The sequence below is a fragment of the Sinocyclocheilus anshuiensis genome, unplaced genomic scaffold, assembly GCF_001515605.1.
Source record: "Sinocyclocheilus anshuiensis isolate Anshui unplaced genomic scaffold, SAMN03320099.WGS_v1.1 scaffold423, whole genome shotgun sequence".
NCBI classification, from domain to species: Eukaryota; Metazoa; Chordata; class Actinopteri; order Cypriniformes; family Cyprinidae; genus Sinocyclocheilus; species Sinocyclocheilus anshuiensis.
The window spans coordinates 1,282,446-1,299,809 of record NW_015549610.1 but is presented as its reverse complement, the minus strand read 5'-3'; the positions used below and the strand labels follow the sequence as shown (position 1 = coordinate 1,299,809).

Genomic DNA, 17,364 nt, shown 5'->3' with positions numbered 1-17,364 from the left:
ATGGCATAATGAGCATGTAGGAAGCCAACTAGGTGTCATATAACAAGAAAACCAAGAAACAAAATATATATATTTTTTAATAATTTTATAATATATATTTTTACTGTATATATTTTATTTAACAAATATTTTTACAGAATTTTACACCACCCGAGATTTGAAAATTAAATCAAAATGACTGTTGAAATGGTATAAACTTCATCTATAATGAACTTTATATAAAATGAATCTCACTGAGAGGTGTCGATGTCTCCATCAGTCTTGGTGCTGAGCTGTTCGAGGCACTTAATAAAGACCTAAAACAAGCAGAGACATACAAATTCTTTTTATACAGCATGATTATATTTACAAATCCCAACATACACAAAAAACAGCACACAGTACCTTCATGATAGAAACACACCGTTCACAAGCTTTGTCCTGAATCACATCCAGATTAAAGATCTGAGGACAAAAAAAAAAAAAAACACAAATATTACTGATTACTCTCCATATAATCTGCAGTGGAAGGGCAGAGGATGAGTGTTGTGTGAATATTTGTACATTGATCTCTCCGGGTTTACATTCCATCGGCTCCTTTAGAGACTGCAGCATCTGAACCATACACTGCTCAAACTGGGCCGGCTGAAACAGACACACCATTTATCCTTTGGTTTTTGATTTTCACGTTTTTAGAATGAAATAAACTAGATAAAATATTAAAAAAGTATAAAACATGTACCAGTGATGCGATTCCTTCGTTGTCCACAACCCAGTCTTCTTTTTCTGCAAGTCTCTTTACGTCTAAAAAAAAAACCCACAAAGTTTAATATTAAATAATAATTAATATTAAATAATCAATCCCATTAAATCAAAACATTTAAACTCTTCTCACATTCTCCCAACATCAGTATTAAGGAAACTATTTTAACTCTGAAAGCTAGTCTTTTGAAAAAGTAGTTGACTATTAGTTACAACATTAGTTACAAATTTACAGCAAAATACAACTATTAAACATCCTAATTTATATAAAAAAAGTCCAAATCCTAGTGATAGACAGCAGAATTCACAGCAGTATTTTGCTAAAAAAAGAAGATGCAGGGATTTCTGCAATTTTGTGAGGTTTAGAAAATATCCGAACAACTGTTTGGCTACTAAAAATGTAGTTTATACTGCTCCAGATGTTGACTAGCTAGTAGTGTTCGTCAATATATCTACGGTTAATTCTGTGAATAAAAGTATAGTTCACTAGAGCAGTTTTGCTGCAACCCTAAAATAACTAATGAGCTGTTTATACTGAACTTGAATGAAAACAGGTTTAGTTGTGAGCTCTAGAGCTCCCTCTGTTGTTTTCATCTGGAGCAATCAACATTAGTGCCAGACTGATATTTCAGCCAGTCCATCTTGAGATGATCAGTGTTGACCAACAACCTTATCTGCAAGTCATTTTAATCAAATATTCTGTAGAACAGCTCAGAAATCTCATTTGCCATTGTTTGCCTGAAATGAAACCAAGACATTCACAAAAGCTCAGTGAATAGTTTTACCCTCTTCAGTGTGCTGTAATGTGGTCAGCAGGCAATGCACACGCAGGTCCTGCAGTAAATCCTGAATCACCTGCAGCAGGTCATTAGGAATCTCTAAAGCTGACAGAGCTTCATGACTTAACCTAAGAGAGAAAATCAAATCAGCTTTATTAGAAAATAAAGGAAAGGATGAATACTACTATAATACTACTTAGTATTATTAATACTATAATAATACTACTTAGTAGGATGAATACCTACTAAGGATTGACCAAAATTTCTGCCACTCAAAGTGAAAAAAAAAACAAAAAACAGTACTTTAACATTTAATAACAGAATCAATGACAAAAAACCGCAGCCCGCATATGCAATGATCCCGGTTTAGCTGGATCTAATGTAAATGTAAATGATCAAGATGACTGAATTGGAAAAAAAAAGTTGTTTTACAATTCAATTTACATGAAACAGATGAACGCAGCAGCACAACAAACTTGCTTAAAGTTTACCCAAAATTGGCTTTGTTTTGTGCAAATAGAAATATATTTTTAAAAATGTTGGTAATCAAACACTTTAGGCCACCATTGACATTCACAGTATGCACAAAAAAAACAACAGAGACTTCTCAAAATACTTTCTTTTGTGTTCCATAGAAGAAAGCAAGCCGTGCAGGTTTGGAACGACCTGATGGTAAGTAAATGATGACAGAATTTTCATTTCTGGGTGAACTATCCCTTTAAGTCTACAGAAGAGTATGCAATTAGCAAACTAGTTTTTGGCCATGAATTTTCATTTTGACCGATTACTAATTGCTACATTTTTACTACAAAGTCACTCACATACCTGACGGTGTGGATGACCTGAGTGAGCCAGGCTCCACCGAGAGGGGTTTTTGTGTCCCAGCCTCCACACTGCCTCAGCTGCAGCTCAGTAAGAGAGGAGGGTAACAGAGCCCCTCGAACCAACTGCACCAAACGACGCGTCACCTCCTCAATCATGCCCTAAACACAATCAAATGTGCCAAACCCATTATGCAAAGTTACCAAATCAACACTCAAATAAAAGCTGAGTAATATATAAACATTTAAATGGCACAAAAGGCAATATTTATATCAACTTTGTAATGATATACTTATGCTTCTACTTTCAAGACAACAGGCTGAGTAAATATAAATATAGTGATTTTCGACATAGCTACTTATGTTAATTCATGCTTATTCCGTGCTATAACTAAGACCTTGGTTCATCAAAATGAAAATGAACGGGAAATGTATATTTTTATATTGTCAATCCAGCCCTAGCGCCCACGCAGCTGACATGTTCACCTGTTATGTACATGAAACAGACACTGACACAGTCCAAATGCGGTATGGAAGAAACACAGATTATACACCACAGTTTCAGCCCTCTAAACGGTCTCAGCCGAAACTGAAAATTAATTTTTGGGCCAAATATTTTCGGTTTCAGAAGTTTCGGTGCATCATTGGTCTTAAATCCTAGTGGCTCATGCGCACACTCTTAATCACAAGACTACAAGCACAAAACCATTCCAGCTGCTTTACTGACCTTAAAGTCATTCTGTCTTTGCCGGGCGTTCTTCTTTAACTTCTCCACCTGACCAGACTTCTCTCCCGTCTGTCCAAGACAACACAGTCAACATGAGTCAATGTGTATGTAATCAAAACATAATTACACTAGCCCTGGTTTCTAACACTCCTTATTAATACTCCAGTATATTTGTCTGTGTATCTACCTCACTGAAAAGGCTGCCGTTGACGTAAGAGATCCAGAGTTTCCAGAAGTTGGGCAGCTGGCTGATAACCACGTCTGAGAGCTTCTCCACAAACCGCACCTGCTGAGGGCTTTTATAGTGCCACGCTGAGAAAATATGTATGATATAATATTATGAAGACAGCTGTATTCTGCTTCTGAAATGAAACGGCTGACAATGAGTTTTCGATGAGTTTCACAACTCTTCCTAACTAGGCGCAGTTTCAAACATCATATCATGTTTGACTTAACTGAAAGTGAAATTCAGCACAAAAGCAACAAAATCACAGCAAATCAGAACATTTTCCATAATTTTATATCCAGATGTACACTACTGTATAACTGTATATAAAATTGGTAAGATTTTTTAATGTTTTTAAAAGAAGTATCTTATGCTCAACAGGCTAAAAACAGTAAAAACTATTATATTGTGAAATTGTAATACAATAACAGTATTGTATTTTAATATAATTAAAAATGTACTTTATGCGTTTGATGGCAAAGCTGAATTTTTCAGCAGCACATGATCCTTCAGAAACATTTAATCATTCAAACAATAGTGTATTGTATGCATCATTCTGTTTTTGTACTCACAGTCATCTTTAGGTGTCTGGAAGCTGCCTCCTCTCTTCACCGGAGCTGAGAGGCTGATCCTGTTCAGAGCTGAGGACCGATCCATCTCTAAACCGACACCACCCACTGACACAGAGAGACACAATGAATGTTCATCTACATATGGCAGCATTTAATAATGAATCACGTTTATAAAAGTGAAGGGTTTCGTTTAACCCGTCACATGGCTGATATATCAGTCAGTTAAGAGTGACAATTCGGGCTCGAATTAAAAGAAACATTTCTGGTCTGATGTTGATGAAGGCAAATTTGAGCCTTGCTTATGAGGAAACACTGGTCTAGATGATGCTACACTATTATTTTTTTTTCTTTCTTTCTTTCACTGTGATTTGAGTGCAAATCATGAGGCGAAATGCAAATTGACTTTCAAAATACTTATCATAGGACAATCGCCCTGTGGTAAGGTTCAAATCTACAACCTTTTGGTTACCAGCAAAGACAAACTGGAACGTATGGTGCAGTAGCTCTTCTCTGACAGTAGATGGCAATAAAGGTCTTTCTGGGGCTCTTCCTGAGTCTTGATTAAATTGCTGATATAGTCTGAAACACTCAGTATGTCCAGATAGTGTACACATGTCATGTTTCTCTCTCACAGATAAAGATGTATACCATTCAGCCACTTGGACATTTACTCGCTTTCTTTTGATAAAAAATGAGTGCTGGTGTTGATCCAGGTGTCCAATCATCTCCTGTGTTTATCTATGCTCCTCTCTCTTCTTGTATTCCCCGATGTCTGTCTCTCTCTACAGCAAACCCCCCCTCAACTCTGCCACACTATAGAGCTCTGTGGACTTCCTGTTCTCTATAGGGTCATGACCAGACCACACACGGGCTGCTCTCTATCTAAACACACACACACACACAGGGAAGAACACACACACTGCTTTCACTCTTCGGAGATGTAGAGGAACCATCAATTTATTTCAGACTAGCTGCGTGTGTGTGTACCTTTCTGCTCTGTGATAAAATCTTCTTTACAGTTTTGCATCAGCTGCAGGATCCACTTGTGTTGAGCGACTATACATTTCCATGCCGGGTCACCTGGAGCATGTAGATCTGACAGATATCTTGAGTAAAAGAGAGAAAATCATTAGATCAATATAATTGTGTCCTTTTCAGGACCCCCTTAAACCCCTCACACAACGACAAGTCATGTAAGTTAGGGAATGTAATTACTTAAAATAAATTATTAAGTATAAAATATTTACACTACCGTTCAAAGGCTTAGGGTCAGTAGGAATTAGAATACTTTTATTCTTTTTATAGAAATTAATACTTTTATTCAGGAAGGATCAAAAAGTGACAGGAAAGACTATTTCATTTTCCATTTCAAATACGCTTTTCTTGTAAACTTTCTATTCATCAAACAATCTTGAAAAAAAAGTTTCACGGTTTCCACAAAAATATTGTAAATGTTTTCAACAGTGATAATAATAAGAAATGCTTCTTAAGAACCAAATCAGTGTATTAGAATGATTTCTGAAGGATCATGTGACACTGAAGACTGGAGTAATGATGCTGATAATTTAGCTTTGTATCACAGGAATAAATTGCATTTAAAAATATATTCAAAAACAACAACAACAACAACAATTAAATTGTAATAATATTTCTCAATATTACTGTTTTTACCTTATAAATATTTTGATCAAATAAATGCAGCCTAGGTAAGCACTTCTTTTGAAAACATTTGTTATAATAAAATTAGTGCTAGCATCCAAAATAAAAGTGTTTGTTTACATAATATATGTATGTGTGCTGTGTATATTTATTATGTATTATTCAGAAAAATATATTATGTTGATATATTAAATATATTTATTTATAATATAAATTATATGAATATAAATAGACATGTAAATACATGTAAATATTCTCAATATATATACTGTATGTGTGTGTATTTATATATACTTAATAAATATACACAGAACACAAACATATATTATGCAAACAAAAACTTTTATTTTGTATGCGATTAATCGTTTGACAGTACTAAATAAAATCAATATTTATAATTAAAATTAAAATTTTTGAGTTTACTTTTTCCACACAGTATGGGTCTTTTTACTTGATTTTTTATTTATTTTTTCATATTTGAGGGTCCCTGGCATCAAAAAGCATCAAAATCCCTGTCACAGGTGATGAATAAAGTGAGTCTGCACTCATAATTTAAGTTTTTTTTTTTTTTTTTTGCGTCACTGTTATTTCAATTCTCTTAGAAACGCAATTGCAGTTATTCTTTGCAAGTTGCTTGTCACACACCTGATATAACGTTTCTGATCATGTAGAGTGGATGGGGTCTCCAGAAGTTTATCCAAAAGCAGTTTCCTCAGGGCTTCTATACGCGTCTCCACCTCCGAATACACTACAAACACATATGCAGGCAATCTTTCTTAACATTTACACAGCACTCCAGCTAATGTGAATGTATATAAGAGGATGCGTGTCACATTAACATATGTTATCAGCCATTATCAATGAAGATCAGATCACCTTTCTTAAAGACTGGGACCTCTGTGTTCCCAAACAGAGATTTGGCTTTCTCATAATCATTGATAACAACGTCATAATCGCCCTGGAAAGAAAACATACACATATGCACAGTCAGTTTAACATTCAGAGATCATTTTTATATATCATAGGGTGTATATACTAGCGTTCAAAAGTTTGGTGATGGTAAGATTTTGCAATGTTTTTAAAAGAAGTCACTTCTGCTGCAGTTTTCTGATCAAAAATACTTTATAATACTTGTGAAATATGTGACCCTGGACCACAAAACTGGACCAATTTTTTGAAATTGAGATTTATACATAATCTGAAAGATTTTCCATTGATGTATGGTTTGTTAGAATAGGACCATATCTGGCTGAGATACAACTATTTGAAAATCTGAAATCTGAGGGTGCAAAAAAATCAAAATATTGAGAAAATCGCCTTTAAAGTTGTCCAAATGAAGTTCTTAGCAATGCACATTACTAATCAAAAATTAAGTTTTGATATATTTATGGTAGGAAATGTACAAAATATCTTCATGGAACACGATTTTTACTTAATATCCTAATGATTTTTGGCATAAAATAAAAATTTTATAATGATAATGTTGACCCATACAATGTATTTTTGGCTATTGCTACAAATATACCTGTGCTACTTATGACTGGTTTTGTGCTCCAGGGTCACATATTGCGATAATACTATTACAATTTTAAATAACTGTTTTGTATTTTAATATATTTTAAAATGTAATTTATTATTATATTCAGCAGCCATTACTCCAGTCGTCAAGAGTCAAATTCTTCAGAAATCATTCTAATATGCTGAATTTGGTATTCAAGAAACCAACCTTTTTGATTATTATTAATATTGAAAACAGTTGTGATGCTTAATATTTTTGTGGAAACTGTGATTCATAAATTGTGATTCAAAGTTTCAAAGGAACAGCGTTTATTACAAATGTTTTTTTTTTGCAACAATGTAAAAGTCTTTACTGTCACTTTTGATCAATTTAATGTGTCCTTACTGAAAAAATATATGAATTAAATAAATATCCCTAATATCCATGTACCCAAACTGTTGAAAGGTAATGTGTAGGAGAAAGCATTAGAGAAAAAAAGGTGTGTGTATATGCATGGAGGATGCCACCTTCTGGATGTTGCGTTCTATGTTGAGTGGCAGGTTAAATAGAAATTTGAATCTCTGGAGGACATTGAGAGCGTTGCGTGTGGAGTCGGCCTTGTCCTTTCTGCCCAACACTTCTTGAAACAGGGTGTCAGCAGTTTCACTTGCTCCTGAGAGGAATGAGCAAATGGAAAGAGATGAGAAAAGGGTGTAGAAGGACAACAGCTGATAAAAAGTGGTTTAATCATTCTCGCCCGGTTTGAAATAAATTCAAGATCTCTTGTGCTCCCTCTTCTTGGGTGGTCAGAGCTATTCTGGATTCCCTTGGTCAGATTTAATAAGAACCAGCCCCCTGACCACTCTAAAAGTCTGACCAGCCTTTTTCCACCATTGAGTCTCTTTGTGATTGGCTGAGAGTCAAAGGCAGTAAATGGCTTTGGAAGAACATACATCTAAATGTACTTGTAAAGATGGGTGGTGAGGAGGATGAGGAGGAGTTGGGCGATGAAAGCATGTCAGTGTGTGACTGGTTTATTTGTGCGGCGCGCAGGAAACGAGCGTGTTTATTGACCTACCGTCACGTGAGAGAATTGACATGGAGATATGACTGGGATATGAGTGGACTCGAACACACGCAGACGCACTCACAGAAACACACCGAGGTCTGTGTGAAATGTGTGGCTTTGATGGTCTAAAGAGAATGCATATGCAAGTCTGATCCTAAATTTAGCTGCTTTGTGTAATCGTGTGTGATTTTGAGCATGTGTTTGGTTTTACGTCTTACTGTTAAGGACGTTCTCTAGTCGCTGGGTCATAGAGCCCTCCACCTTCTCAGTGCCGTCCGATTCAAGCTTCTGATGGATAGCTAGACATAAAAAGTGGGAGAGAAAAAAAATGTATGTTTGAGAGCATTTGCACTACCGTTCAAAAGTCAGTTACTTTTTTTTTTTTTTTTAAGAAATTAATACCTGTATTCAACAAGGACGCAAATAATTAATCAAAGTGACAGTAAAGACATTTATGATGTAACAAAAGATTTATTTTTCAAATAAATGCTGTTCTTTTGAACTTTATATTACACTGTCTTAACAAACACTGGGTATATGCAGTTTTTGAAACCAAATTTTTAAGACATTTTCATACTGTATGTCCATACAGAACAAACCTATACAATCTCAAAATAAATCAAGTAATTCAATTAATTAAACTTGTTTAAACAGGCCACATACATTCAATAAAGACTTAATACTGCTTAATACATCATTCATTCATATATAATTTAGAGGTCAACTAATATTAAATTTTGCTGATATAATAATAGTGCATTAACAAGAAATCTGTTTATTGAATGTGTTAAACAATGTTCTTAGTTTTTCCTTACTGTAACAGGGTGGCCCAAAGAGAATCTACAAGAGTTTATGTTGAATAAAGTGCTGAATACAGCTTATTGTGTAACCAAATTACAAATAATAACAATAATAAAGATTTTGTGAATAATACAGGAGTTTTAATTCTAAACAATCCCAAAATATTTTGAATTGTCTATACATTACTACTCCAAACTAGTCTACAAATAAAATAAGAACTCTTGCAACCACCAACAACATTTTACAATATAAACCCCATAACGTAAACACTGTCATAATTCATCAACAGTAGATTATACATAATCACTTGGCATAAATGTGCGGTTTTCACTGATTGCGAACTGCTCTGAAACCACAAGTCTGTAGAACATACAACAGAGCAGTGTTTTAACTTTGAATGTGTAGCGCTCATAGGGATGTAACGATTACCGGTTTGACGTTAAATCATGATAAAATTCCCCACGGTTAGTATTACTGTTTCATCTTTTAAAACCGTAATAGATTACCGCGATTTGAGCAACTCACGATAAATAAATACTGTCCAGCTTAAAGCACAGTTTTAAGTAACAGTCTCACGTGCGCACAGCACAGAGTGAAAACAGGGCAAAAAAGCTGGGAGGTTTTAAAAGAGTGCTAAGGGAATTATACAAATGAATGTATGAATGAATGAATTATGAATGTACCTCTGAAGGTTCTGACTGTCTTCAGAAACGATTCGATGGCATTTTGTTTTCATCTTCGCTCCATGTAATACCTAAAGGAAGTGTTCTTAATCGCAATACTGCTTTGTCCACGGAGGTTACGGGAAACAGCTCTAATTCAGCTTTTCCAGAAGGAATTTGCATGCCCTGCTGTAAATTTTGACCGGTTGATGAAAAACAAGCTTATGTGGATTCTACACATTTAAACAATTCAGATAAGTTATCTAGAATTATTTATGGAGCAGATAAAATACATATAATCATTTATTAATCAATTATCATTTTGACATATCTTTTCTTTATGTAAAGGCTGAAATGTGAGGTTTACCTTTTTATTAAACTTTTTCAAAGCTTTATTTGAACATTTACATTAGATATTTCAACATGCTATTAAACTGTTGTCAGTCAAGTTGTCATTTAAAATCCAAACATCATTGGTAATGTTATTGTTTTAGTGATTATGCAAACAAAAAGTCATTTTATTTGTTGTTTGTTGATTTTTAAATATAAAACTTGAAGTGATCTATGTGTCGGTACTTTTTTAACATCTCCAGCACATTTTAACATAACCGTGATAATTTTGTTCACTATAATCGTGATAAGAAATTTTCATACCGTTACATCCCTAAGCACTCACATTTATTTAATTTAATCACAGCCTTTTGAAGTTTAATAATCACATTAGTAATCACAAATTTAAGATCTCCTAAATGATAATTACGACTTGTGTTATACCATTTAAGACATTTTGACCTTAAATTTGATCAAACTGAATTTGAGACATTTTAAGACTTTTTAAGGGGATGCAAACAGATCATATGTATATATATTATAGAGTGCCTTTAAATTGGAAGATAAACCTTTGCACAAAAACCTAAATGAAGTCTATTTTCTCTCCACATCTGGATTTGGGAGACTTCTGTACACAATGACGTCAGGGCTAACCTCCGGCTCCCCCCCGGGGTCCGGAATGCTGTGTGGTACGCTTCCTCTGTCTCTGAGGTATGTTTTGACTTCTGCCTGGTAAGTTTTGGGAGTCTTCTCTGGGAATCAGTGCAGCTTCCGTTTCCTGCGCTCTCGTTTCCTCTCAGCACAATGACAACCTTATTACAACCTCATCTAAACATTATGACAACCACGCCTTGTTATCCGTCCCCATGTCTGTCAATCACATGGACACGCAGTGCTAAGAATAGTTCTTCTGTTTGACTCGAGACAAGTGACCCGAGACAAGTCCTACACACACAGACAGATTTGAAAATAGAATCTGCCTGGTGACATTGACCTCTGATGAGAGCAGTCTGAGTAGAGACACATACACCTGTGTACAATGACACGAGAAATGTGGGGGGAAAAAGGCCCATGCACCTAATTTGGTTAAACGGTAGATCTAGCATTCATGTTGTCTAAATAGGCTGTACTTTAGGCCTATGTCTTAATACAGGCACCAACCCAGTGAGTTGTCAAAAAGGTCTAAATCCAGGCAGTGCAACAAGAAATTAAGCTTAAGTTACAGTATTCAGTGAAGGTCAAAATGACTTTCATTGTGGAAAAAAAATTATCGAAATCACAAACGTTTCTATCAGAACAAGATTATATTCCTCAGAGGGCTTCCAAGATAACAGAAAAACAGTGTGTAATTTAAACCATAATTTCACTCTGAAATTTTGGTAGTCTCAATGGTTTCTGGCAACTGAGCTTTGCAATTCTTTACCAGAAGTCCACAAAATGTGTCCAAAATGTCCAAAAAACGATATTGTATTATGATCAATTGCCATTTTTTCCCCCAGTCTTTAATTCCAATCAACTCAAAAAGGGACTCAAAGGAGATCCTATGCTTCCCACTGGTCATTACAACATTGTATTTACGGGATGAGTAATTTTAACACAATGATTCCAACATGACCTAAAGGCAACAAAATCCTCATGGACACAATCCAGTCCCACCCTATATTACTTCCCACACACTGTTCTGTTTCCCTCAAAACTGCTTCCGTTTCCTTCAGTCAAATGCAAGAATGCCATTTCATGTTGTCTTTACTTACGGCTGTGTTTATGTGTTTTAATGTGTACACACTAAGCACACGTACCTGCAAGAGCATCCTGAGCCTCAAAGAAAGTGCTGAGACCTCCTTTCACATAGGCCAGACTGCCCTCATTCTTCTTACTGGCCTGTTTCTTAAGATTTCCCACAGTCACACGCAGTTGCTCAAAGCTACAACAGCAACAAACATAACACCACATCACACACAAATCTATTTTGGCAGATTCACAAATGGTATCTAGACCGACCTGGTTGAAGAATGGTTCTCCATGAGATACCAGGTGGCAGAGAAATTTTCGCTGGTGAAGTCTCCACTCATCCCAGGGAACATGTTCTCCAGATCCTTCAGAGGAACCTTCCCTCTGAAAAACAAAAGACATAGTTAGACACCCACACAGCTGATCTATAAAGACCCATCATGAAAACATCACAGATCATAGACCATCTGCTCTACCACACTACAGACCACAGAGAAAACCAGATCTGTCCACATATAAACAGCATTGCATACACCTACCCACTGGGTCTTTTGATGCGTCACAGAATAGACTGATGAAATACATATGACCCATATACCGTTGGGTACAGTAAGATTTATTTTTTGAAAGAAATACAAAAATTGGCATATTAGAAAGATTTCTGAATGATCATGTGACACTGAAGACTGGAGTAATCACTGCTGCAAATTATACTCAGACTTGATGAGTATAAGATAATGGTTTTAAAAAACATTACAAAATCTTTTCACCCCAAACTTCTGAACAGTAGTGTATCTCATTTGACTGAATATATAGACACAAATAAGTAAATGGTTAGAGGTGCTGCAGAGGTCAGGGAAAGGAAGAGTTTCACTTCCTATCTAAGGAAATGGTGTACCAATGACATCACCCAGGTAGAAGACATACACACAATGGGCTGAACCTCCTTCCTTATAAACACAGCAGTCTACTTCTATAAACACAGGGCAGTGCTTTTTGGGTGACGTGTGTAAGGGAATGCATTTGTTTTGGTCTATGTGAGTGTGTGTTTTAAAAAGACAGTCAGAAATGAAGCACATGTGTGTAATTTGAGTACAGCAATGCGTGTGCTTAGTTGTAGGTGTAAATTTATTACTTTGTAAGTTCATAAGAGGACAACACAAACTCAATTGTGAATGTTTCGTTACTTGTCTATTTCGATGCCCAAAGGGTTGGCCGGCCTCAGCGAGAGAGGAGAGATTCCTTTGTTGCGATCGGTCCTCATGTCATAGTAATTCAACTCATCAACCCAGACCGCAGACTGATCCAGAATGCCTAAACACAAAAAACATAAAATCTTAAAATCCATTGCAGTCTTCAAAGAGCATATGTGTGCATTTAAGGAGTGTGTAATCAATCAAACCGAAATTGTGATTTTGCCTATAAAAGACATTGAGAGTGTTTACATGCACAATAATATGCTGAGAATGCAAAAAAAGCACATTTACAGAGATCCGAAATGATCAGAAATTTTCTTTTCTTTTCACATCAAAACATAAACTGACTTAAGTTGGTATAAAACAATGTGTGGCAATCGTTTTTTGATTAGGCAGATCTTGATTAAGCAGAAGGTGTTTACGTGACCTTACAACTTGTCAGGGTTAAGCATAATTGGTGTAGGATTGAGCATTGTAAACATGCACACAGAGTGTGTATACGTGAGTTTGTGTGTGTGGCTCACCGATCCTCTCAGGTTTGAGCAGTTTGAAGGAGACCGTGGACGTCCCTCGACCTCCGCTCTTGGTGGTGACGATGATCTCGCCCTTGTCATCTTTAGCAGGACCCACTCGACACACTATCTTACTAGCAGACATCCATTCTGCTGTCAGCAAACAGTTATGACCACAGATAGACAGACCTGACAGACAAAGACCAAGAGAAAAGGAAATCAAATGGCCAAATTAGCTTCAGCTCAGGTCCTTAATGGTATCTTACTCTGAGTGCTGATCTAATTTGATGTGACCATCCAGGCCCATTAAAAAAAACTAATTATTATATTGTAGATCAGGTCTGTGAACATCGAACTGTACTGTGTTTTTTTTTCTTTTGTTTGTTTTTGCTGCTTAATTACAAAAAAGATATGTGTTTAATATAGCTAACAATAACAAAAATACAGATTTTTGCTTAGCTTTTAGTTTCACCTCGTTTTACAGATTCACTGAGTTGCAAACTCATAATAAAATATTATGCAGCATCTATTTAAACCATGCCATTTATTTTTCTCCAGATTTCATAGACTGATCATTTCTGTATGAAGACATTCATTTTAACAGTTGCATGCTTTTTTTTCACTTTGCTAAATTAGAAGAAAATGTCTGAATTTAAGTGTTCAGATGTTTGGGGTCGATAAGATTTTTAAATGTTTTGTAAGAAGTCTCACAATGACTGCATTTATTTAATCAAACATTTTTGAAATATTATTTACAAAATTTAAAAAGGTTTTATTATGATTATTATCACCATTACTTATTATTATCAATGTTGAAAACCATTCTGCAGCTTAATATTTTTAGGGAAACCATGATTTTTTTTTTCAGGATGTTTTGATAAATAGAATATTTAAAATAACATACAATTTTTGCAACATGTCTTAACTGTCACTTACAATCAGTTTCACCCTTGCTGAATAAAAACATTAATTTCTAAAAACAAAAAGCTTAATGACCCCAAACCTTTGAACGCTAGTGTATGTTTGTTCAAATGTGCATGTGTATTACCTATGAGGTCATTGTGTCCAGTGCCCAGGTTCTCTCCACGAATAGTGACTTTGGTCCACGGCGCGCCCTCATTGGGTGAGATGCCAGTGACCAAAGGAGGCTGGCGTGCACGAGACATCCTTCACACACCTAGGTGAGACACAGGTAAACAGTGTTTTGTTTAGGCTCCAGAGACAGTCTCATCACTGCTAAAGGTAACACATTAAAACATTCAGCATGTTCAGTGCATTTAAAGACTGTTAGACATGAACAAATAAATCTACCCATCCGGCTCACACAGAGCGAACGTGTTACTGTTTGGAGATGCAACATTATATACAATATAACTAGTAGCTCAGCAATCAAGGCATTTTTTCCTGTAGCTTTTGCACTGTCACAGATGCTCTCTCTCTTATACAAACACCCACACGGAGCACATGTCAGTCTCAAGGGCGGTTTGCGTGCAAGACCCCATGACTGACTCTGTGTGGTCTGGGAGGGTGTGTTTCTGCATATGTGTGGTCTCTGGAGGGGGACAGGGTGATGGTTGAGTTCTACAGCAAGACCTCAAAGTCCACAGTGCAGATTCAGAAGACGTATTGCCACGTCTAGCAGTAAAATAAACTGGGTGCCTGACATGTATATTCACTGCAGAAATCTTATGGTGATGCCAATATTTTGGGAAATACTGAAATTGTCTTTATAGATTATATAGGTCAATGGTGCCCTGTTTTGTTTTTGTCTGGATGTCCATTAAATACAATTCATGCATACATGCACAAGCATGTTTTAATTCGAAACTCAAAAGTGTCCCAGCAATGTCAGGGTGACAACGATAATTTTAAAAATAAATTAAGAAAATGGGAGAAATATAATCTATTAAGTAGCTTGGGATTTTTTTATCATTATTTTTTATTATTATTTGACAAACCAAAAATCAGTGGGAAAGAAAGAATGAAAGAAAGAAGGGGTGGGGCAAAACAAATCACAAAACAAAACCACTTCAAAAAATGTCTACTGCGCAGTTACAGCAAAATCAAATGGAAATGAATATGGTTAAGTCAAACACACACACACACACACACTTCTGTGTGGCAACATTTGGGAATGATTGACTGCTTAGATGATTGACATTTAAGAGTCTCTATGGAATAAGCAGCTCGTCTCAGACAAATTACTAGCACCGTCCTATCAACACTCAGCCCCCTTCATAAACACAGTGACCCCCCTCCTACAGAACACACTCTCTCAGCAGGAGAAATTAACACTCCACATGTAATAGCAGGAGCTTGAACAAACTATTTAACACCAGAGCATCATACTGCTGACTGCATATACTTTTTCGACATTTACAAAATGACTACTTAGAGCTTTTATTAGACACAATAGTACACATTTTAAATATAGGCCATGATATAAATAATTATTGTCTTATTTTATCAGCAAGAATTTATTAATTTCTGCAAGTCTGTGTTTGCAAGACATATGAAATAGATTTGCAGTGTTTTACTGCAGCAGGGAGTATAATCTCTAAACACCAAATAGAAAACATGCATTCAATAATCAACACATAAAAAAGGATAATTAACTATTATTAATAATATAGCTATAATCTGATTTCAATTTACATTATAATAATTTCAGCTATAATAATACATCAAAAGAAAACTGAGCTCTTGCAAAGCATGATGGGCCCTGGGTTGCATTTTAAGTTGCTGCTATTATTTAACACTGACAATCATGGAAAAACACATAACTGAAGATGAGACGGAAGAAAAGCACAAACAGAACATGTCTGAATGCTCATTTTGTTTTAAGCCCCCAAAACAAAACAAGATGTTAGATCTCTCATAGAAATGAAATCAAAACAAATGAAACTGATTGCACACAAGTATATCTAGTTATCAGGCTCTAGTCAAGTCAAATTTGATTTATAAACTATTACTTTGCTAAAATGATTATTCATGCAAACTGGATTAAGGATTTATAATATTGTAGCTGTATGATGAGTTTGTAATTACTTACAATATAATGAACCGACGGTGAGTGTTAACAAGCAGTTTATCCTCTTTAATTAGAACAAACATGAATATTTACAAAGATAAAATACATAACTCATTGAAGATAAATACAAACTAATTTACATACACGATGGCGAGGTTGTCAAACAAAACATGGACATAAAAAGCAGCTCTGACATATGACAATAGCTTGCTGGCTAATGCTAAAAACAATCTGACAGAAATGACAAGCCGACGACAACGAATTTATTGAGACGATAGCTTTTCCGCATAATAAGAACCCTGCTTTATTTTCCGAAAAGCAAGGTAGAATAAAACATTGCGATTACTTACAGTGGTAAAGGCAGTGAAGAGAATCTCTATACAACATTTCTTTCCTCTGAAAAACAGTTCCGGTTTAGAAACTGCGGCCCCGCGCACACGACGAATCACATGACAGTTCATGCATTATGCATCATATTGAGCCACAGAGTGTAGTTGTGCAAACTGTAATTTTAACATATAGGCTATGCCATTATTCTTTATTTTATAAATGTGTAAATGCCTACAAATGACAGTGCAGTGAAAAAGAAGAGACTGATTATTTGAACTGTCATAAAATATGTAGTAAGTTACCTTGCACAACCGAATCTATTAGATGCGTCGAATACATTTAAAGTTCAAAATAAAACACAAGAACGAAAAATCCTACACACCACTCGAACTTGCTTGGTAACTAGCTAAATAAATTGAATATACAACGTTTCGTAGCTGTCTTTTGACCGAAACGTTGCGTATTAAAGTTATTTAGCATTTTTATTTAATCATCATTAAATATGAATGAAACCTATATAGCCTACAATGAAATGAAATACAATTAAATTTTATATACAAATGGTAATATGCACAATAATGATGTAAACAAGGGATAGATAGATCTATCTAAAATAAATATCTAGTTTTTTGAATGAACAATTCAAATTCAAAGAATTTTTTGTTTATAATTTGAAAGT

The 17,364-nt window shown here is 35.4% G+C and overlaps 1 protein-coding gene across 2 annotated transcripts in view; it reads right to left on the bottom strand.

Annotated features, from left to right (window-relative positions):
- Window positions 1–16,802, bottom strand: part of LOC107659211 (exocyst complex component 2-like) — a 28,770-nt gene extending 11,968 nt beyond the window's left edge. For both annotated transcript variants that reach the window (XM_016448076.1, XM_016448077.1), the window contains exons 1-20: window positions 16,706–16,802; window positions 14,373–14,501; window positions 13,337–13,513; window positions 12,804–12,930; window positions 11,887–12,000; window positions 11,685–11,809; window positions 8,311–8,391; window positions 7,551–7,696; window positions 6,402–6,483; window positions 6,171–6,273; window positions 4,854–4,972; window positions 3,867–3,971; window positions 3,256–3,380; window positions 3,069–3,137; window positions 2,346–2,503; window positions 1,527–1,648; window positions 722–783; window positions 544–624; window positions 385–444; window positions 235–296 (exon numbers count right to left, since the gene is read on the bottom strand). In XM_016448076.1, the coding sequence (XP_016303562.1) occupies window positions 235–296; window positions 385–444; window positions 544–624; window positions 722–783; window positions 1,527–1,648; window positions 2,346–2,503; window positions 3,069–3,137; window positions 3,256–3,380; window positions 3,867–3,971; window positions 4,854–4,972; window positions 6,171–6,273; window positions 6,402–6,483; window positions 7,551–7,696; window positions 8,311–8,391; window positions 11,685–11,809; window positions 11,887–12,000; window positions 12,804–12,930; window positions 13,337–13,513; window positions 14,373–14,490 (2,036 nt within the window). In that variant the 5' untranslated portion in view covers window positions 14,491–14,501; window positions 16,706–16,802. The remainder of the gene's footprint in view (window positions 1–234; window positions 297–384; window positions 445–543; window positions 625–721; window positions 784–1,526; window positions 1,649–2,345; window positions 2,504–3,068; window positions 3,138–3,255; window positions 3,381–3,866; window positions 3,972–4,853; window positions 4,973–6,170; window positions 6,274–6,401; window positions 6,484–7,550; window positions 7,697–8,310; window positions 8,392–11,684; window positions 11,810–11,886; window positions 12,001–12,803; window positions 12,931–13,336; window positions 13,514–14,372; window positions 14,502–16,705) is intronic.
- Window positions 16,803–17,364: the final 562 nt, after the last annotated feature.